The 24,040-nt window shown below is 36.3% G+C and overlaps 1 protein-coding gene across 10 annotated transcripts in view; it reads right to left on the bottom strand.

The window, feature by feature from the left end:
• Positions 1 to 24,040, bottom strand: part of N4BP2L2 (NEDD4 binding protein 2 like 2) — a 69,116-nt gene that overhangs the window by 31,113 nt on the left and 13,963 nt on the right. For 8 of the 10 annotated variants that reach the window (XM_040267119.1, XM_040267110.1, XM_040267115.1 and 5 more), the window contains one exon: positions 21,824 to 21,970. The exons of 1 other annotated variant lie outside the window; for it this stretch is intronic. In XM_040267119.1, coding sequence (XP_040123053.1) covers positions 21,824 to 21,970 — 147 coding nt within the window. Of the gene's footprint in view, positions 1 to 21,596; positions 21,971 to 24,040 lie in introns of those variants that run through there. One more of the 10 variants, XM_040267120.1, reaches the window with a different exon arrangement.

Here is a 24,040-nt window from a genome sequence, read left to right as displayed (position 1 = left end):
AAAAAAAAAAGTAAACTGCCTCAGAAGTCTTTGAAAGGTACTGCATATGGACTTGGTGGGTGGACAGAGCATGTGACATTTATTTAGCAAATCAGTAAACTCTTAAATCTTTTGAGTTTAACCATGTGTCAAAGTTCACAAGGCAATGACTCCTGAGTGAGTGAACCATTCTGTTGTGTTTGAGTGGAAAAGCATCTGGCACAGATCCTGGAACACAGTAGGTTCTCAATCAATGTACATACACATCATGTGAATGTACATGTTGTATGTCTGTTTCAGACACAAAAAGGGCCTGGAGGAGGCATACAAAACTGTCTAACTAGATTATGAAGGGCATCATTAATAAAAAGGACTGACTTTTGTTTCATCTCCTTTGGATGAAAATTTTTAGGTCAGGCTTAAATCATTTATACATATAACTTATATCCAGGTTTCTGTGTCCAAAAAAGCAATGCAAGCACAGAAGATCATTTCTACACTGTGTATTTGGGATGACTGTCCTCACTGCATACCTGTCAATCACAATTGAGCAAGCTGTCTTACTGAAATACTCAGAAGAACCTGTGAATGTTGCATAGCATAGTAACCATCACTTTTTCCTCCTTCATGTCATAGCTCAGTAGCATGATTTTAAGTCATGCTTCAGAGTACACCGATAGGTCTTTCACTTTCCAGCTTGCAGTTGCTCCTTTTGCTTCATGACATACTATCTATTAAGAGGACCCTAGCACATACAGTGTCAGTGGGGTTGCAGACTATATATAACCTTTGTGATGGGCTGGCTGCATTCTTGTACCATAATCTTAAAGGGAGAAAAACGGTTTCATTCCCCCCCCCCCTTTAAGATTATGTTCCAAAGAAGAAACTGTCTAAAAAGTTGAATCTGTAGTGGATTCAGGTTTATGGTCATAGAATTCAATGACACTCTTCCGTAGTTTTAAAGAGATGGTTCACAACACATCTTCTGGCTGACTTCCAGGCAGCATACAGCATACAGCTTGACTTCTTTGATGCAGTTTCTACTTCTCTATGTATCCTGTGCATCACTGTGTTGCACATGTAGAACTGTGTTACCTTAACATTGTGTAAAAGTGATGAGAACCTTACCTATATACAGTGCATTCAGGTTTTATATTGATACATGACTTTGGTCTTAGGCTTTTATCATCAGCCAATATTCCCACAATTATTCAACAAATTAGTTCACAAAGAATTCTAATGTCAAGTATTGCTGAGTTGGGTAAGTACCCCATTCCTATCTCCAAATTACAGCAGTATCTCTTGTCAAGGTTTCTTGTTAAAATGTTAAATGAACTCAAACAAGTACTAAAACTGAGCCTATCTTCAATGATGCTTTATGTTGTTTTTTGATATAAAAATTAAGTAGGAAATCAACTTTCATAAAATTGCCTTAGAATTTCCATGAATTTTTCTGGGTAGTCAGTTTGCAACTGTTAAGGATCCATTTACTAATGAACTATTCAAACACTACAGGCTAATACTACTCACCATATATACTTACCGGAAAGAATTTTGGTAAAGGAAAAAAATGACTGAAAACTAGGAGTGCTGGATGCTAGTCCTAGTTCTTCCACTGAATTTAGGTGGTAAGTTATTTTACCTCCTTGGATCTTAATTTCCTCATTTACAAAATGTGAGATTTGAGTTAGTTGACCTGTACATCCCTTTTAGCCCCAATAATCCACTTTTTAAAACTGGGTTTTAAAAAAAACCTATGTCAAAATACTCTGCCAATAATATGTATAATGTTTAGTATTTTTTGAAGAATCCAGAATGTTATAAATAGCATCTCATTAATATTCACAGTATTCATGAGAAAACAAAAGGACATTTATATGTAACATTTGAGTCATGAACTGGGACAGCAACTTGTACAGGGTCACAAAACTGCAGTATGAGAGAAATGATTCTAATTTCTTGATTGTGACTGTAGTATTTTATTCACTATACTATCTTTGTTGCTGTTCTACTTAGAAGCTATGTTTTAACCCTTCTCACTCTCATTCAGCCATCTCCAACATACTCAAACCTATCCTAATCAATTTCTTACTGCCTGAAACCTCCATTCTCCTTTCTCCTTCAATCCTATCAGCATAATTATCAATGATACTTTTTCATCTGCTTCCTATATATATGTCTTAGGCTTCCAGGTAGAGTATTTGTCACATTTTCGGTCTAATTTCTATTAATTTTTTATATAAATGTCAAGTAAATATAGAAAGGTGTGTCACAACCATCTTTACATCCATCAATATATAGCTTGTACCTTTATACATACCCAATACATTGAAAAATCAAGTGACTGAAAAGGATGGCAGAAATTCTATGTGCTGTTTGTTACGATGATTTTAGAACTTCCTCTCTCTCTGGCTTTCTCAGTTTCCCTTCTAGGACCTCCAAGCTCTTCATCCTTGAAGTCAATGAAATAAATTGGTTTTCCAGGGTCTCTAAAGACATTGGCTTGAAAACCTGCATTTTTCCATTCCTGGTTTCCTTGAGCAGAATATCCTACCTTAACTGTGGTCTCCAACACCTAAGGCCTATCACTAACCTGTCAAACCAGAACCTAAACCAAGTCCGTTGGCTACTCTCTCCCTGAAAAAAATTTTCAGACTTGTTCCTAAAACCAGCAGCCACAGAGACACATCTCCTGTTAATTCAACATGTACAAGTGAGAGGCCACATTCTACTCCTTGTATCCAGGAAAGTAGAAGTCAGGCTGCAAGTATCTCCAACCAATGCCAGCAAATAGCAGAGGTGAGAAAGGCACTATTGACCTAGAACCAGGAACTCTTGTCTCATAATAGTCACTCAGACTTTACCTACCCTAGAAAAGAATTAGGGGGAAACTGGAGAAACCACACAATTTTCTTAGGCTTGTAAAAGTTGCCATGGATATAGGAGACCATGAGTCTCAGATCTCAAAGGGCTAAATTAGTTAGTATGTTTCTATGGCCACACAGTTTGTTAAAGTGCTTGAATTATTCTGCATATAGTACCCTGCACTCCCTCTTAATTCACTGCCCAATCCCTTCTCCAGACCCTCCCCCCACCCCATCTTCCACTTACCATCAACTAACAGGACTGATCCCAAAGGACCCATAGGTTTTCTCTCTAGCACAGTAACCAGTCTGTTATGACTGACTGGTACCCATGAAATTAACCACCCAAAAAATCATGCCTTTTGAACACTGCCACTGGCTTCCTTCAGGGACTCCAAGGGCTAGCCTGTGCTTTTCCTACCTTTCCTACCCCTGGAGATATTCAAATGGGTCTTGTCAAGAACAGATCTCACACCAGTCACCTCAGCAGGCAGTCAGTCAGCTCTTGTTCCTTTACATCCCCTGGAACAAAGGGGCCGGAGATGGCCTGGAACACAGTGGGAGATGAGGTATCAGTGGTCGAGGCAGTGGCACTCCAGCAAGCAAACATCTGGTGCCCTTTTGAGCCCTTGACCAGAAGGCTGTGATCTCTTACCACTGTTTCCCGAGTTGCCCTCACGTGGTTAACTTGTGGCAACTGCAGCTTCTCTTGGGATTTCGACTGAAGACAGCTAAGCCAAAGTCAAAGTTGCCCAGTCCTCTCCGACTCTTTACAAGCCCATGGACTATACAGTCTATGGAATTCTCTAGGCCAGAACACATGAGTGGGTAGCCTTTCCTTTCTCCAGGGGATCTTCCCAATCAAGGTCTCCCGCACTGCAGGCGGATTCTTTACCAGCTGAGCCACAAAGGAAGCCCTGAGAAGGCTATGAAGACGCTAATGTGCCAGCTGGTTGACTGGTCCCACTGCACCAACCACATAATTTGATTATCTCTGCAAAAAGGGTGTGCAACCAGGCTACTTCTGCTTTTTGACCACCCTTCTGACATATCTGAGACTCAGCCCTGGTGAGGAAGGGGTGGGTCAGTCAACTGACATGCCACTACATTCCAAATTCAGACTTCATAGTCAAAAGCCATTTTGCAATGACTTCTTGACTCAGAGTGTAATGCCAAGCACAACTTGTGAATTTATCAGCTACCTTAAATATATGGGTTCTAACCTGATAGTGCCTTCTCTTTATTCTTGCCCAAGACTTAAGATAGGCTAGCGTTAAGTTAAGGTAGGCAGGGTTAGGTAGGGGGTGGTTTGCACAAACTGAGGTAGACTGGTGCTTATTATAGACAAATAAGCTCTTTTTTTTAATCAAGAAAAAAAGAAACTTGAAAGTTTCTTGGGTGGTCCAATGGCTAGGACTCTCCAATGGAGGGGCCCAGGTTTGATCTCTGGTCAGGGAACCAGATCCCACATGCCACACCTAAGAGTTTGCATGCCACAACTAAGATCTGGCATGCTGCAACAAAGACCCAGTGCAGCCAACTAAATAAATATTTAATAAAAATAAAATAAAATATTTATTATAAATAAAATATAAATATATTTATTTATTAAATTAATAATATTTAAAGAAAGAAAAAAGGAAGTTTGAGTAAATAACATTCCTGTTGGGATAGGTATATTCACTTCCAGAGTGTAGTTCAGGTCCTCCAAAATACAAAAAAGAAAAACACAACAGCAGTTCAGGAGAACTCCTATTTTTCCCTGATAAATGCTGGTTCTTTTAGTAGGGGAACAAAAACAGAAGCAAGAATACTAGCTCTACCAGGATAAGAGTAGCTTCATGCACTAACTGTGAAGAAAGGCTAACCATTCCACTCTTCTTTCATGGTAGTCACTTCACAAGAGGCTAGAACAAATAATCAAACTTCTATCAATCAAGATATGGTTAGACATAAGCTACCCTTGACCAAGGTCAGGCCACTCCAGAGTGACTCCCAAAGAGTAGAATGCTGGAGGAGAAATGGAGGAGATTACACTAGAGTGGCCAGGGCACTTACCAGTAGAGTAAGTCCCCACCAATAAGCTTCATACCTCTGCCGAAACATCATCCAGTTAGGCTATCTTAGGTGATTCAACAAACACCACAAAACGCCTGGTGGTCTTCCAACTAACTGTAACATATCCATAGAAGTTTTCTTCTTTCTATTACTACTCTGTAAAGTATGCTCCATCCCAAACAATGCTACTCAAAGTGTTATCTGTACTGATGCCAGTCCATGAGAAACCAGTAACTTTTGCAGGAATTTGAGAATAATTTTTGTATCTGTTGAACTGAATTATAAAGTATTTGACATATTAAAATTTTTCTAGTAAATTCACTTTTTAATTATACTTTACTAAATTATCAGACTACAATGTATTGGAAAATTAAAAAAAAAAACTTTTCACCATGAAGAGTTTGAAAAACACCAATTAAATATTAACTGTCATATTTCTGGTAAAAATCTCTTGTGATTTCTACTGTCAGGAAGATAAGTCTTAGCTCGTTAACACTGTGTTTTCAGTCTCCTTTATCAGGCCCCTTCTCTAAAGTAGAGTTTCCTAACTATTGTGCTTGGCACCGCCTCTGATGGGTACAGATAAGACTGCTAAATGAAGCCCATGGCAGGTGGAATTTCTGAGCTCCAGGGCCAAAAGCCTTAGGAAGAGTAGCCTGGTCCATTTACTCCAGCAAATCCCACAAATTTTGTCTTCTGTGTGTGTTATAATGTAGACAAGATTGAGAACTGATGTTTGGAGTTACCTCTTGTTACACTTTAGACTAAACTTTATGCTCCACCAACAATAAAAAGCCTGCTCTCCCATCCACACCCAAATTTGTATTTCCAACCAAGACCTTTCCCATGAACTCTAAACACACTATATATTCTACATCTCCATTCAATGTCCAGAAAGCACCTAAAACTTAAGATGCCCAAAACTAAACAGGAAAACACCAGTTTTCCTTTCTAAATGTGCTCCTCCTATATTGTATCTTAGTAAACTATAACTCCATCCTTCTCATACCCATTATTTGATGCATTTAGCAAATCTTGTCAGTTCTAGCTTCAACCAGTTCTCACTACCTCTACCTTTGTTCCCGGGCCGAGGTCTCAATCACCTCTCATTTGGATTATTCCAAGAGCTGTCTAGTTAGTCCCTGCTTCCATTCTTATATCTCTAAAGTGATTCTCAAGACAGCAGCCAGAACTGACTTTGTATAACTTAAAACACAAGTCAGATCACATCATCCCCTGCTCAAAACTCTCCAACAGCTTCCCATTTCAAGCAGAGTAAAGGTCTGTATTTCTTCAATAATTTACAAGGCCCATTATTATCTTGTTCCTTTTTCCTCTCTCTTCTACCACCTTGCCCTTTGCTCACTTAGCTCCAAACTGTCCCACCTCATCAGAGCTCTCACTTGCAGGACCCTCAGTCTGGAATGCTCCATCCTTGCTTCTCTCTTTGCTAATTCACTCTCATTTTCTTCAAGTCTCTGCTCAAATCTCTGTTACCTTATCAATTCAGCCTTTATCGATCACTTCAAGTGAGGTGGTACACATTCCACTAAGCCTCATCCTCCTTATACCACTTATGCTGCTTCAATTTTGTCCACAGCACTTACCATCTGACCTCCCAGATACCTGTTTATTGATTTAGTCTGTTTCCCTACCCTGACTCAGGTAGGGAGGGCAGAGGTTTTGTCTGCTTTGCTCATTGATCTATCATTAAACGGAGAGGGCAATGGTACCCCATTCCAGTACTCTTGCCTGGAAAATCCCATGGATGGAGGAGCCTTGTAGGCTGTAGTCCATGGGGTTGCTAGGAGTCAGACACAACTGAGCGACTTCACTTTCACTTTTTACTTTCATGCATTGGAGAAGGAAATGGCAACCCATTCCAGTGTTCTTGCCTGGAGAATCCTAGGGACGGGGGAGCCTGGTGGGCTGCAGTCTATGGGGTCACAGAGTTGGACACGACTGAAGTGATGCAGAAGCAGCAGCAGGCATCATTAAAACAATGCCTGGCACATAGTAAGCACTCATGAAACACTGTTGAATGAATAAATATATGCATGAATAAATTCAATACTTACTGTTACCCATCTCTGAGCCTTTGACCATTCAGTTACTACTGTCTACAGCCTTTCCCCCTTACCTATTTTCCCTTACTAAACTCCACTTTTTCCTATGTCCACATTTCACTGACTACCAATGTACTAAATGAACAGTGGAAAAGTAATTAAGTCCACTGCAACACACTCATCCAGAAAACATTTTACTGACCCTTCTTACTACTGGTTCATATTTCTCAACCACATTCCTTCAATCAGAAAACACCATTCCATCCCCAGAAACTGTAGCCTACATCTGCTGTTTTCTCACTGCACTGAGTCTTCTACTATGTATCTGCACAGATTGTCCCCAAAGTCAAGATACACCTGATGTTCTTAGAAACAACATAAATCATTCTGATATGCACCAAGCAAGAAAATTCAGAGAAGAAGCCCTATTTATGACCCCTCCCCCACATCCCCTCCCCACCAGCCCCATGCATTTCATGTTCATCAGTCCATCATCCACCAAGAAATGATACACTGAAACAATCAGTAAAACAAGTTTCCAGTCTTTCAATACCACTCCTGCCAACGGCCTGGTGTCATCCCTGTATGCACTCAACCTTACTCATTTACTCAGCTGCATTTCAGTTTCTGGTCCCTCTTTGTCTCCCAGTTTATTATGCTTTTGTTTTTTATTCATTGACTGGATTTATTGTTTCCTCAGAATAATGGTTGGTTTTTTCTGAAACTATGTTAACACCTACTTCCACTCTTTTAAACCACCCTTGGTAAGATGCTCACCTGAATTTCAGTCCGAAAGACCTACTACACTCTGTGACTTCAGCAGGTCTAATCCAGTTCCTATAAGGGAAGAATTCATATGACCAAACAAACATTTCTTGTACTTTCCACGTTATTTCCACAACACAACTAACCAACATCTTACTTATTAGAAAGCCTCAACAGCAAATTACTTAATTAAAACCTGATTAGCTGCTTTTTCTTCTGATTTCCTTTCTCCATTGAGCGCTATCTATACTCCCCCTAGATAATCTCATTCTTCTATAGGTAAACTGTTTCTAAATATATAATAATTTCTTCTACTGCACTGTTAGAGTAGAAAATAATCTAAGAAGTGATTCAAAAAGAATGGTATGTTATCAAAAATTTAGAATACTACCATTTAAAATAATAAACACAAGATACTAGTAATTAAGATAATACAAACTTTAAAATATTACAAATTAAAAAAAAAAACTTAAAAATATTACTCCTCTCTGACCCTCCAACAAACGCCTTCTTCCCCTTTGTCTACTCTGTCACTTCCTGGACTGCACTACAAAAATAGAAAGCTGACATCCACTCAAATTGATGTTCCCATCTGAATGACTCATTTCACAGAAGCCTAGGGTGCAATTAAGTTTCACATAACCACAGCTAAGCTGATACCTCACTGTCACACGAACACGACACATAAGGTTATGATGAGAAAAAAAACCAAAAGATGTATTCATGAAAGCTAAGGGTGGTGGGGAAAAGCTCCTTACTTTTATTATGCTTGACATTAAAAGAATTTTTTTTCTTCTGTTAAAGAAATGGATTCATGTCAACTAGCCAATATACCCTCTGTGAAACTAATCATACCGTATTTGTCAATGAAGATGAGAATATCAAACTGACTCTATCATACCAAGAGTCAATACAACACAAATGAAAAACTAGTGCCACTCTTGACAAAAAGGCATACATCCCAAACTGTTTTGAAGTATTACAGCTTAATTTCTGACTGCCTATGCTAATGAGTATCTTTGTTAAATAACAAAAAAGTCAGACTTTATCCTTTAGACCTTTCTAACTAGTATAAAACTCAACCAATTGCTTTGTTTCCTTTTCTTCCATCTCTACTGTATAAGGAAGTGAAATCATCAAAAGGCAAACAAAATCAGTTTCAAGGTTAACACACAAGCTACTTCAGCTGAAATTAAGTAATAATCCATCCAGTAATCCTATTTAAGACGGTATTCTCATTTAAGAGGAAAAGTTTCATAAAACTAAGTGACTTGCCCAAGTTGCAATTTGAAATTCTGTGCTCTACTAAAAGTGGAGGTTTCTGCTTTTCAAAACAATCTCTGAGGTACAGCAAAGATAGTATCTGAAACACAGAACTAGGGTGCACAATGAATAGCTCACAGGGCAGGCAGCCCACTATACATTTCTTAACAAAACGCATTTCAATTTCAGAAAGTTTTGAACTAAATTAAAAATTAAGAACCACTGACCAAGTCAAATGTCCTCATTTTATACATAAAGGAACTGCAAAAGAAATGCCTCACAAGTGCCTCTCAACTATCAGGTACAATACTGTGTACTAGTTTGTTAGCACTGTGACAAAATGCAGACTGGGTGGCTTAAACAGCAGTTTATTTTCTCACAATTCTAGAAGCTTCAAGTCTGAGATCAAGGTGTCCACAAGGTTGGTTTCTTCTAAGGCCTCTCTCTTTTCACTGGTAGATGGCCTTCTTCTGCCAATGTCTTCAAAGGTCTTCCTTGTTTATGGCTGTGTCCTAATTTCTTGTTCTTAAAAGGACACCAGTTATACTGGATTACAGCCCATCCATATCTTAATTATCTCATTAAAGGTACTATCTCCAAATATAATTACATGCTGAGGTACTGAGGGTTAGGACCTCAACATATGAATTTTGAGGGGTCATAATTCAGCCCATTTAACACTCCACTTTTGCCTCCCATCAACTAATGTTATTCTCATATGCAAAACACATTCATCCCATTCCAAGAGCCCACAAAGTGTTAGCCCCTTCTAGCATCAACTCTAGGAGAAGGAGATGGCAACCCACTCCAGTATTCTTGCCTAGAGAATCCAAGGGATGGAGAAGCCTGGTGGGCTGACATCTATGGGGTCACACAGAGTCGGACACAACTGAAGTGACTTAGCAGCAGTAGCAGCATCAACTCTTAAATCCAAAAATCTTATCTGAATACCATTTAAACCAGCTATGGGTCAACTTGAGATATGATTTATCCTGAGGCAAAATTTCTCTTCAGCTGTTATTTAACCATGTGACAGCAGACAACTTGTATGCTTTCAAAATGTTTCCATTCATCCCAAAAAGGAAAAATCAGAAAGAGGAGATGATGGATCCCGAGCAAGACTGTAATAAGGCAAGTTTCATAAGATTTTAATGTTGATTAATATTTAATAATCAACAATAAAAAACAATCTATGGCTCCATGTTCTGGGCCCACTGGGCTGGAGCCCCACCCTCTCAGGCTTGGTGCTCTGACACCATGGTGGCAGTGGCAGCCCTGTTGACCTCTGAATTGCCATTCAGTCGTGCTCCTCTTTTCTTGGGAGGAAAACACATGGCTTTCAGCCAGGTGACACAGATGGCTCTACTGACTTGTCTTATAGAATCTCAGAAGTCTGACAGCCTCCCTCATTTCTTCCTCTCTCTGTCCCTTTCAGTCCAAGCTGGTAGTGTTTCTGCTGCCATAACCTCATCTCAGGTCCTGCTGAGATGGCTTTATGAATCCCTAAGTCACATGTCCATACTCCCTTTATCAAATGGTTGTCTAGCAACAGCCTTGATGTTGTCTCCAGAACACACTTTCGAATTTTTTGCAACATGCATAGGCTGAGAATTTCCAAATCTTCAAACTTTTGGTTCCATTTTGCTTAATAAATCTTTCTCCAATTATCTTTGTCCTCTTGTGTTTTAGTATAAGCAGCAAGGAGAAACCAGGCCACACTTTTAACACTTTGCTTATAAATTTCAGTTAAATATCCAAGTTTTATCACGTAACAGTTCAATTTCCCAGAAACCCATAGAACACAATTTAGCCAAGCTTTCTGCCACCTTATAACATGACTGCCTTTCCTTCTGTTTCCAGTAACATGTTCCTCACTTTCATCTGGGACCTTATCAGAAGCACCCTTTTCTTATTTCTATTAATATGATCATACATGCTAAGTGATAGAAGCCTTCCTGATAGCCCTCTTTCAGAGCCCTCAGCAGAATCACCTTTAATGTTCATATTTCTAACTATAATCACAGAAGGCAACCTTGGCTTTTTCTAACATGAAGCTCAAAATTATTCCAGCCTCTGCAATAGCCAGTTCTAAAGCCATTTCTACATTCTTAGATATCTGTTAGAGCAGCATCCCACTTCCCAGTACCAAAATCTGTGTCCGTTTTCCAAAGCCACAAAGCATCAGTCAGGGTTGCTTCAACAACAGCAATTAACCTTCTCACAATTCCGGAGGTTAGAAGTTCAAGATCAAGGTGTCAGCAGGGTAGGTTTCTTCAAAAGCCTCTCTCCTTGGCTTGCAGATGGCTGTCTTCCTCCAGTGTTGTTAAGGTCTTCCCTTTTTGTGTGTCTATATCCTAATCATCTCTTAAGGACACCAATCATATTGGATCAGGGTCCAATCATATGACTTCATTTTACCTTAATTACCTCTTTAAAGGGCCTATATCCTAAAAATAGTCACATTATAAAATACTGGATCAGGACTTCCAACACATGAAATTTTAAGAGGACACAATTAAGCCCATAACAAGCTGAGACTTCTCATATTCACTTATTGCATGAACACTGAATACCACTCTTTCTCATTGTTCTGATGACCATGTAACTACGAACAAAACTGGTACAACCTCCAACACATGGTGCTTAAGAATAAAAGGGAGAGGAAATAATCATATACAAATTAATGAAAAAAAGTACATGAGAGCATATAATATGTACTTTGGACTTCACCAAGCCTGCCTGCTACATCCAAAAAGGTTTCCTTGAAGAGCTCAAATCTGAAGGGTGAGTATGGAAAGGCTGTGTGCACATAGAACTTTCCAGGAAAAAGGAACAGAATAGTACATTCAAGAAACTGAGAAGTGGCCAGTAGGGCTGGAACACAGAAAGTATGAGGAGTAATAAAACATGAGGTTGGAAAGGAAGGTAGGGGCCACATCAACCACATTATGGTTTTTGGTCTTTATCCTAACAGCAGTGGGAAGCACCTGAAAGGTTTTATTCATGATCATATTCTCATTTTACAAAGATCACTCTCAAAAAAGGGGGGCACTAAGGGTTTCTAATTTGCTGGTAATGTTCTACTTCTTGAGTAGGATTCTGGTTACATGGGTATGTTCACCGTGAAAATCTACTGAGCTATATACTTAAACTTTAAGCACTTTTCTATATGTATATTATATTTCAGTCTTCTAAGACTGTGGAGAAAAAGGGCTAGAATAGAGAAAGTACAGGACCTAGTAGGGGACCCCAGCATCAGGAAGAAATGATAATTCAAACTATTCTTATGGAAAAACCCAAACAAACTTTTTGGCCAACCCAATACAAAGATGGCAGGCAAAAATGAAGAGACTCGAGATAATTAAGTGGCAAAATTCAAATACCCCAGTTGATGAATGGAATATGAAGGAGGAAAGAAGGCATCAAATATGAAGGAAGAGTATTTAAGAAGACTCTCAAGTATCTGTTTACAAAAATAGATGGATGGTAGATCCATTCTCCATGAATGAAAATCCTGGAGTTCCATAGATGTGACAGATCAGATTCAATTTTTCAGGCTTTAAAGTAGAAATCTCAACTAGGCAGTTAAGTATATAGGCTGGAGCACAGAGGACAGGTTTAAAAAGAAAACACCACTGGGGAGTAATACTATTAAAAGAAGGTCTTCCCCCATGGCTCACTGGTAAAGAATTAGCCCGCAATGCAGCAGACCTGGGTTCGATCCCTGGGTCAAAAGATCCTCTGGAAAAGGGCACGACAGCCCGCTGCAGTATTCTTGCCTGGAAAATCCCATGGACAGAGAAGCCTGACAGGCAACAGTCCATAGGGTTGCAAAAAGTCTGAAGTGACTGAGCACACGCACACACAAGGTCCTGCAGTACTATAAGCAATGGATTAGGTTCTGTGGACAGTTATGAACAGAACAAATAGGTTATCATAGAACTTATATTCTAATTCAAAAGACCCCCAACGAATTGTATTCAACTACTATCAGGTACTGTGATGAAAACAACAGGACGGTTTAACAGAGTGACAGAGGTGGGGCTACTTTACTTTAGATTGGAATAGTTAGGGCTCTCTGTGGAGGTGACATTGAGGTGAGACTTGAATGCTTAGAATTATGCAAGGCATAGGAACAACAGAAACAATTTAGAGCATTCCAGAAAGAAAAAAAGAGCTTAGTGTTTAAAGCAAGATCAAGCTTTGCATATCTGAAAAACAGAGCAAAAGGCCAGTATAGACACAATGTAGTAAATGAAGAGCAGAGGGTACAGGACCCAGTCAGGGAAGAAGCCAAGGGCCAGATCACATAGACTTTAAGCAGGAGGGATGTAGTTTATACTTAAAAAAATTTTTAAGTTATAGATTTCTCTAGTTCCTCTGTGGCAAAGATAAATGTGGAGAGACTACTAGGTCCTAGTGAGACATGATGAAGTCTCATGGGGAAAGTTAAGAGGAAGAATAGAAGTGTTAAAGAAAATATAAAAAAATAATGTCTAAATGACCCTAAAAGAAACAAAGTCTCAAGGCTGCCCTACTTACCTGTATTCTAGTATTTAATTTTTTGATCATACATCACAAATCTAAAGACTACTAACAAGACTCAAAATTTCAAACAAAAGGCTCTGATACTGTTAGATAAAACAAGTTAGATGGATGAGCTTTCCTCTCTGCCTGGACGTTCTTTCTTAGCAAGTATCAAACACAACTAATTCACACTTTGTATCTCCATGTTTCCTAAATTATGAACTGCCCTATACAGTTGTTCTATTTAGATGAATGGGTCCTTAGTATCAAGAGGGTGATTATTTTCTGGAGAAGACTTTTAATATTCAACAAATATTTACTGACTCTTTAAAGGACAAAGCTTCAAAGACAAGACAAGGAAGACCATGCTTTCACGCCCTTAAGAAAGTGAAAATTAAAGTCACCCAGTTGTGTCCGACTCTTTGCCACCCCATGGACTGCACAGGCCATGGAATTCTCCAGACCAGAAAACTGGAGTGGGTAGCCTTTACCTTCTCCAGGGGATCTTCCCAACCCAGGGATCGAACCCAGGTCTCCCACACTGCAGGCAGATAATTTACCAGCTAAGCCACCAGAGAAAGATAATCTTTCTTAGTACAATGCCTGGGCTCTACTGGTCTTTACATAGCAAAGGGAAGATGTGGAAGGAGAAATTACCACTTTTGACCACTAGCTCTCCAGCTTTAACAATTTCTTTCCTATCATTCCCCAGAACTAAATTATTTTCCTCACTACTTTCCAATTAATTCAAAATGTCTAACCCAGGTCTCCTATCACATTTCTTATAAATACTTCAATTTACTTATATTCAAAATGAAATGTTTTAACCATATCTTTGTCAGTGTTACATTATATAATATTTCAGTAATCTCAATCTCCTAATGCAGTTTCATGAACCAAAAACTATCTTAATCTATTCATGAAACCAATGCTATTTCTTCCCCACTCTAACAAAAACTCTACCTCTGATTTCCAATCTAGAAACAACAAAATCCAGAAACTACTCTCAAGGAATTAAAAAAAATCAAGTAAGATCCAGTCCTTCTATTTTTTAAGTTAACTAAAACAAAATAAGGCACATTTTCAACAGTAAGAGCTCTTCATTTTGTACTCAAAGGCTTTCCTTATAGAATCTAATTAATTCAATATTTTATTTCTATAGAAAACTTAACAGGCTCCTTTATTGTTCTTTTAGAAAATTAAACAACATAAAAGAAAAAGGATGGTAATTATTACAAAAGGTAAAAAAAACCTAAATTCTTCAGAAATTCAGAAAACTAATGTGATTTCCATGACAGCTACTGCTAGCACACTTAATAAGTGGACATCAAAAGAAACATACACTAACATCACTTAAAACAGTGTTGGTCTATTTAGGAAATAACTCCCTCAAAGACTCCACCAACAGGGAAGCCCCATACTCTCTCAAAATTAATCAGCAAAACAAACAGCTTACACAATTTAACAATCCATTTATTGAATACTACATATTTCAAGTGCTAGCTAAAATCAGGAGATATTAAAATAAAATATAAAAGCACAACAGCATATATAAAAATGTAATTCAAAAGATATTGCTGAAATATGATTATCAACCATCAGTGTACACTTTGCAGAAAATAATTATATACTAAATGGCATCCAAGCTTTCAATTTTGACTTAAAATAATCATTCTAGTGGTCATGTATGGATGTGAGAGTTGAACTGTGAAGGCTGAGCATCAAAGAATTGATGCTTTTGAACTGTGGTGTTGGAGAAGACTCTTGAGAGTCCCTTGGACTGCAAGGAGATCCAACCAGTTCATTCTAAAGGAGATCAGTCCTGGGTGTTCACTGGAAGGACTGACGCTAAAGCTGAAACTCCAGTACTTTGGCCACCTCATGCGAAGAGTTGACTTATTGGAAAAGACTCTGATGCTGGGAGGGATTGGGGACAGGAGGAGAAGGGGACAACAGAGGATGAGACGGCTGGATGGCATCACTGACTCGATGGATCTGAGTCTGAGTCAACTCTGGGAGCTGGTGATGGACAGGGAGGCCTGGCGTGCTGCGATTCATGGGGTCGCAAAGTCGATGGACCTGAGTCTGAGTCAACTCCGGGAGCTGGTGATGGACAGGGAGGCCTGGAGTGCTGCGATTCATGGGGTCGCAAAGTCGATGGACCTGAGTCTGAGTCAACTCCGGGAGCTGGTGATGGACAGGGAGGCCTGGAGTGCTGCGATTCATGGGGTCGCAAAGAGTTGGACACGACTGAATGACTGAACTGAACTGAATTGAAGCATTCTAAATAAATGGTCAGTTTCAGATTTCTTCACTCAGCTTCACTGGTGAGTCAACATACCTCTAACCCTATACACTCAAAAAGGTACCATAAAAATGCACTCAGTTTTCCACTGGAATTTCTTTGCTGCCTAGAAAAAGACCCTAAATTAATAACAAGAATTTAACCAAAGATAACTACGTGGTTTAGAAGATAAAATGAGCTGCAATGAGGAATACATCTGAACTAGATGTGACTCCTAGTTATCATCACTTCTCAGAGAAACTATGTTCACAGGATAAATTGCTTAATTTCTCTAAGTTTCTGTTTTCTCTTTATAAAAAATTAGAGAGACTGTATGATATAAAAATTACATCTACAATTACACTTAGAAAAGGGACAGGCACTGACAGGCATTAACTAAACGGTAGCTACTTAAATAAGTATTATTAAATTAAGGCTTATTTGTATTAAATTCCTATCGCTCGTAGTAGTATTGGAGAATATGAAGAATCACCTATAAAAGTTGAACTCAAAAATAGCTTTCAGCTTTCTTTCAGGAGCATTCACTTAAGGCCAGATAAAAGAATCATGACAACAGTGAATTCCATAAGAGTGAGTTTCCAACTACTTTTATCAACTGGTCTATCAGGAAGAGGCTTGAGTACTGTAAAATAAGTTTTTCTCAAATACATACATCCAAGTACTACATTATGCTTATGGGATTCCTAACCAGTGAACAGGACTTTCCAGGTGGCTCAGTGGTAACAAAGAATTTGCCTGTCAAGCAGGAGATGCAGGTTTGATCCCTGGGTCTGAAAGAGCCCCTGGAGGAGGAAATGGCAATCCACTCCAGTATTTCTGCCTGGGAAATTCCAAGGACAAACCTGGAGGGCTAAACAGGTTAGGGGTCACATGGGGTGGGAAAACAGTAGGATACAACTTAGTGACTAAACAACTACAACAGAGTAACACCGACAGATTCTTATAAACCCTTCCAACTATTTTCATATCAAAGTTCTACCTAAACCATACAGTCAGGAAACTGCAAAACTGTAGTTTGTAAGTTTAACATGATGAAATAAGGTTTCACAAGGAACAATGAGTTCAGTGTAACACAGAAGGGAAAAAAGTTACCTCTATTTTTGACAGAAACTTACTATCCCACATCTTCATTAAAAATGTTATGAAGTTAACATGAGGATAGCTGAGCAGAAAATGGAGTTAAGAAAAAGAAAACATGTATAGGAAAAGACTATGAAAGAAATATGATTTCTAATACCATTAAGAAAAAAGAAAATGAAAAAATGTTTATTTTTTTAAAAAGAAAAAAATAAATAAAAATAAAGAACTCATGATCCTTTTCCAAATCAAATTTTCTTTCATTCTGATATACTAAAAAGACTGAAGAGTCCAGAACTACAATTGAAGAGACAGTAACAAAGTTGTATAATTATAATTACTGTTGTAGGGTAAAAGTTTATCTTTACATCTCCTATCTGAGTATACAGATGAAATTGCAAAACAAAAAAATAATCCAAATAAAGTATATTTTAATAGATTGTACTGAACTTGAACACAATTTTAACCACGAATGAACAGATTATTCTTAATTTTTTTCCCTTACCTACCTATAATAAAGTTGAAAGGCAAAAAGCCTAGTAGGCCATCTCAAAAATCTCTCCATCTTCCCATTAATTTACAAACAGTTCAATTGAAAAAAAACAAACACGGAAATATTAACAACTGCCCAACACCAATGAAGTCTTCAGTCATTTCCAAAGTAAATACAATGCTTTGGTAATGTGACTATATCTAAGATTAGAGGTTAGAGTATGGCTGTGTCTGTGTTAGATAAAACAGTTTATTTTTTACACACTTAAGACAGCTTATTAAAGTTAATGGACTTCATGCGGGGAAGTCCATTGTAATGACTGCAATTTTTATACCTGGAATGAGACAGGGTTATCATTCAGAGAATAAAATCTGTTAGGAGGAAAGGGAAGAAAAGGATTTTTTCTAATCTAACCAAAATAAACAAAATTTATCTTCTATTAAAGATAACAAAAAGTCAAAACGTTCCAAACTGACACAGTTCTAGCTTCAAAAATAACTCATTTTTTCTCTGAGGATCTCTTTTCAGAGATTTTTATGCTACTCTTTCCCCTTGTTTCTGTGTATAAATTGATAGCAAAACTGTATGGAGAATTTCCATAGGTGATATTCAAAATTGTATATTCCATTACAAAAATTAGGCCATTCAGTACAATCTATATAAAGATACTGAATCTAAGTTTTCTAACTTTAGTGGCAAAAATCATAATTATAAACTTTTCAAGATTTGCTCTGAAATTTACAGCCCGGCAAAACTGAAAATTGTTTAGACTTAAGACTTAGGCAATTTGAATCAACTGAACTGAATTAATTTAAATGCTGCTCAGCAAAGAAAAAAAAAGGAATAAAAATCACACACAAGACAATCACTAATTACTTCTTTCAGAATCTACTTCAATGAATTCATTTAACACTACTTCTTGCCATCTTTAGGATATTTTAAGGGAAAAAATCTGGCATACATATAGGGAAACCAATTGCTTTAATAATACCTTAATTTAAAAAATAAAATAAAATATGCAAATCTTATTTAATTGCAAAGAGAAAGAAAACCATCACCAAAGAGGATATCCATTAATCCCTTAATATAATCTTTCCTTTCACAAAAATTACAGCTAGCAATTTTAAGAAAAAAAATTTTATTTATAAATTGTAATGTACAAAATTTAACTCTAAAACTCACTAATGATCTGCTGTTCTGCTGCCATCAAATGTTTATTTTGAATGGTCATTGTAACAAAACTAAGTAATATTGTCTTTTATTATGATTCTAGACTAAGAGGCATTACTCTATTTATAAAGGGTTGCAGACAAACACAGACATACACTCCAGCCCTAACAACTGAATTCTCAGTTATTAGGATTCAGTTAATCCTCAGTTACTGCATTTATGTTACACTACTACATGATACTTCAATAAACCCTAGGACACCTATCTCATCAAGGTACTAATTCACGAACAACCACATTTCTTCAACATTTTTCCAAACAGAACATTACCAATTTTCTCTGAAAATACTTAGAAAACCAGGCTCAGAAAGTCAGACATTTCCACCACAACAAAAACTCAATTATGGGCAAAACAAATATTTTATATCCTTTGATATCATAAATTCTTTCAAAACTTACCATATATAAAACTGGAAAATTTCATAACCTGTATTATTTAGGTAAGAGATAAGGAAACTTCAAGTAGTTAAATCCACCCTATCATACCATCAACAAAATACAACCTGATTTTCTGTAAACAATCTTACTTTAAAACACATAGTATATTAAAAAGCTAATATTTTCTTTTAGGAAAGTGAATAATGAAAGATAAATTTAAAAAGCATCAAAAGTTCAACTTAATTACCACACAAATATTTTTATTGGCAGTACTGACATATAGAAAAATATAAATTTACTTTTCAAAAAGAATCTTTCCGAACCAGACTAGAATCTATATTCTGTTTAACTAAATTGTTCACCTTAGTTAAATATGATGAGTAATGCCCATTTTTTTCTTTGTGATGGAGACCAACTCAGAATGGCAGGTAGCAGCAGAGGGAGCTAGTCCATTAGGAATATATCTAAATTTTAAAAAAGAATGTCTGAATAGAAGGAAAAACTTGGATGAAAAAACTTTTAATTGGTGAATTTCATCTTTTATTACATATTCATTTCTCTGGTCTGTTACTGTTCCAAAGTAAAAAATAACATTAGTCAGAATGCTTGGGGGAACTTTTAATTTACTCTGTTTTAAAAAAAACTGGGGACTTCCCTGGGGGTCCAGTGGTTAAACTTCATGTTTCCAATGCAGGGGGTGCACGTTCGATCCCTAGTCAAGGAACTGAGATCCTACATACCAAGTAGTGTGGCCAAAAAACAAACAAAAAAAATACAAAAAGCCCCAACAAAAACATCTTCTAGAATGTTACCTCATCACCTCAGTAAACATTTATAACTTTTAAAAATATTTGGTAATGATTAATGATCTCTTGACTACTCAAAAATTATTAGGAGATGACATTTAATCTGTAATAAAATCTGGAAATTCATTTTATAGACTTACTATTATGAACAAGTTGCTTCATCATTTGTATCTTCCAAAGGCAATTCTCTAGATCCTCGAAATAAATCTGGTTGCTGTTCAAAACCTAATGGTACTATTACTTCTAAATAAAGTTTTATAAGGACAAAGAGAAAGGAGCACACAATATATACCTAACAGTTGTTTCACCTGTCCCCAAATTAAATCCTTCTTCTATTTCAAAATGTCAATTTACATAATAAAATGCTGGGAAAAGCAAGCCCAAATACCAGGCAGTACTACTCTGAAACAAAAGAATTATGAAAATAGTGAATAAAGGAAACATGAACACATAATTGTATATACATTTATACATAAAACATGAGTTAGTATATTTCTACTATATCATAGTTAGGATGAACAAATATATACAAACATACATGTGTTAAAACAAAATAAAATACAGTAATACTCATTTAAATGTAAACAGTACTGGAGACTACAAATAAAAATTATATTAACTCATTAAAGGCAATATAATAAAGACCCTGTTAAAGTACTATGTTTAGTTTTGAGCCTTGCAATTAGTATTACTTAATAATTTAATAGTAGTTAAAAAGTAATATAAAGATGTGAGAGAACATTTAAAGCTGAAAAAAAATTCTAAAAAGTTTTAAAACAACATCGGAAGTTTATGGGATTCACCACTTTGCTCTACACCTATAACTACCACAACACTGTTAATCAACTATATTCCATACAAAATAAAATTAAAGAAAAAATATACTGTAGGATTTAGGATAGGTTGGTTTAGGAGAAAGAAGACTTAAAGGACATGAACTATTACCATGTAAAACACATAAAAAATTTTCAACAGTTGTAATTAGCTTGTTTTTCTTTTTCCTAAAAATGGATAAACCAAAGCAAAATTAGGATGAATTGCCCAAGAGCTCTGAAATGAATTCCATCCGATTTTAAAATTTTAAGTGATGGGACATAATCTTACAAAAATGATAAAGTAAGATACACAGTTGTCCTTAAAGAAAAGCTAAAACCTGGAGAAGTAAAACAATCCAGAGGACAAATCTTCCTATATTAATGCTAAGGAGCTGTCTAAAATATTTTTTACACTAGAATTATCCTGTGTTAATTTAAATAGAGAAAAGCGATATACTATCAGAGTAACGTAGAGAGTTTTTGTAAACTATATAGTCATTGCCCTGTTTTTCATTCCAGAATTGGGGAGTATGGAGAGACAGGGAATGGCTTAAGAAGAAGGGTGATGAAAACATAAATTACGGAGGAAAAACCCCTGGTGACTGATATACCTACTGTATTGGCATTTGACAAAGAATTTTGTTTTAGTAAGTGATATGCTAATTACAGCTTAGAAATACTTTACAAAGATGAATTTGCAGAAAAGCATAATTTTACCGGTATTATGAATAGAAGAATCAACTAAAGTTTCTATAACAAGTTAATATTATATATTTAAGATAGTCAAAGAAAAATACTAAAGTTTTATGAAAAGTTGAATTTAGGTATGAACTATAAAACTGACATCTACAAAAGATAAAATCAGTTTAAAATTCAATTCTAGAAAAACATTCTGGTTCCTACCCACTCTACTCAGGGGTCTTCATAATAACCAAAAGTATTACAACAAAAGATTATAAAAACATTTAAAATACAATTTTATATAATTTTTATTTACACTTCAAAATTTAAACAACTTGCTGGGAACATCTTTTGTGAGGCAACGTGGTCTTTTGTTAAAATCTGAAACTACTTAAGTTTCAAGACAGGCTCACTAATTTTTTTTAAGGGCAAGCAACAAATGAGTTAGCTGAAATAGCCAACTTAATGATTATCTGTGACACAGACTTCATCATGTGAGCCTAGAGAGCCTCCCCACCTCTGTCTCTCCTGTGAAGGAGGAGGTCTTTGTGTGCTTTTGTGTGGCGGTTCCACTGAATTCATTACAATAGAGATGGACATTTGATATTCATAACGATCCAACATCTGAGCAATCTTCTTTCGAGACACACCATGTTTATTCCTCCTACCAAAAAAGAAAAGGATTTTAATTCTATTTTTTAAGAATGTATAGGATTAACCTATTTTAGAGTAACAGAGCAGAATAGAGTCTAAATTACATTTTGCAAATAAATACTAGAAGATATACCTCTAAAAAAAGGGTTCTCTCAGTTTTAAACAATATAGTAAAAAGGCTTAAAATACCATAAATCACAGCAAAATGTTAACTGATTATACTTTCTTCACATAGAACTAACTACTGGTTCACTGAACCATTGAGTTAATGACCCCCAACTTTTAAACAACAAAATAAAAAGATTATGCAACACCGTTTTGAGAATTACAGAAGAACTGAGTGGGTTTCTAGGACTTGCAAAAATCAATATAAAATATGTATAACTTATAAAAGTTATTTTTAACACATCTGCATTTAAAAAATTTATTATCAACACCAAACTATTATTAGCAATACAATTTTTACATATCTCACAAACATAGTATTGAATGAAAGAAACTAGAGACAATGACTATATACTGTGTAATTCTATTTATTAATATATAAACTTTGAAAGAAACTAAACTATGGTGCTAAAGTGAAGGATTTTTTTAAAAAGCAAAAAAAAAGGCTTTAAGGAACAGCAAGCAAGTAATTGTAGGCAACTGTTACCAGGAAAAGGAATTCAAAAAACTTCTAAAGTATTAGTAAAGCTCTCATGACATGAGTAATAGTTAAATGAATATCTGACTTATGAGAAATTTGTTAAATTACAAATTTTTAATGTACTTTTCTGTGAGTTTAATTTTGACAGCAAAAAGTGGTTTACAAATTATTCTTGTCTCTCAAAAAAATTTTTTTAAGAATTTAACCCTTGTAGTTTTCTGTAACTTGAGTTGGACATGGCAAAACATACAGAACATATTTTACATTTATTAAGTTCTAGACTTACTAAAGCTAACTCATCTTCCCAGAAAAATGACATAAAAATCTGTCAAACTATACTAGATAGCAGTTAAACTGACTTTATTTTGTAAAGTTATTTTATATTAAGAATTATAATAAGTTTCAACAGTCTCAAATGCAAATAAAGCCTAACTGTACAATACTTCCATTAACTCACTTATTCAACACAAGCCAAGTATCTTTAGTTTTTAAATTCTCTCTTCTACCTGAGGAGCAATAATCACAGAGGGCAGGCAAAGAATACCAGATATTAATAATATCTACCAGTTTCTTCATAAATTTGATTTGGCATGCAAATTAGAAAGGGAAAGAAAGATAAGCAAAGGAATAAAAATTCAAAGATACAAAAGGAATGAAAGGCAAGGAGGAAAGAAAGCAGTTGAACACCATACACAGAGTAACAGTTTTAAGCAGAAGAGGGAAACATGTGGGAGAAAAAAATGGTCTTAAAAAGAGAGGTGATGGTTGCACAACTCTGTGAATATACTGAAAACCACTGAATTGTACACTTTTAATGGGTAAATTGTAAGGTATGTGAGTTAAAAGTTGTCACCAAAGATGAGGTAGGGGGAGTGATAATGAAGAAAGGAAAAATGATTTACAGTCAGGAAAACCAGGGGAAATGGATAAAGGTAAACACAAATGAAAGATCAGGGTTCAAAGTATACAAGACCACAATCCCTCACAAATCCTGAAATCTAAAATACTCTGAAAATTCAGTTTTCTGTTGACTCATACAGAAGCAAAGTCTAACCATGCCTGTACTCATATGGCAGCATGATCTACTCAGAACATTAAACCATGTAAATTTTTCTCATCTGAATAGACTGATCATTCACAATCTGCTGCAGAAACACTGAGATGTTTGATTATGACATGCTGCCCCAAACTCTTGCTAGGAGTGCTAACAATTAGGTACAGGCTCTGTATTACCTTTCTAAAATTAAAAAAAAAAAAAAAAAAATCTGAATTCTTAAACACATTGATTCCCTGAATCTTGGCTATAGGATAATGGATATGTTGCAGTAAAGATGGAAAAGGGGGAGAGAGAAAAGCATCAGGTAAAAAGGTGATGGGATCTAAAATGGGAAGGAGATGAAGTTGGAAAGGCAATGCAGAGAAGTGGCCTAGCTA

Source organism: Oryx dammah, unplaced genomic scaffold (genome assembly GCF_014754425.2).
Source record: "Oryx dammah isolate SB20612 unplaced genomic scaffold, SCBI_Odam_1.1 HiC_scaffold_24, whole genome shotgun sequence".
In the NCBI taxonomy this organism is placed as follows: Eukaryota; Metazoa; Chordata; class Mammalia; order Artiodactyla; family Bovidae; genus Oryx; species Oryx dammah.
This window is presented reverse-complemented; position numbering and strand designations above follow the sequence as displayed.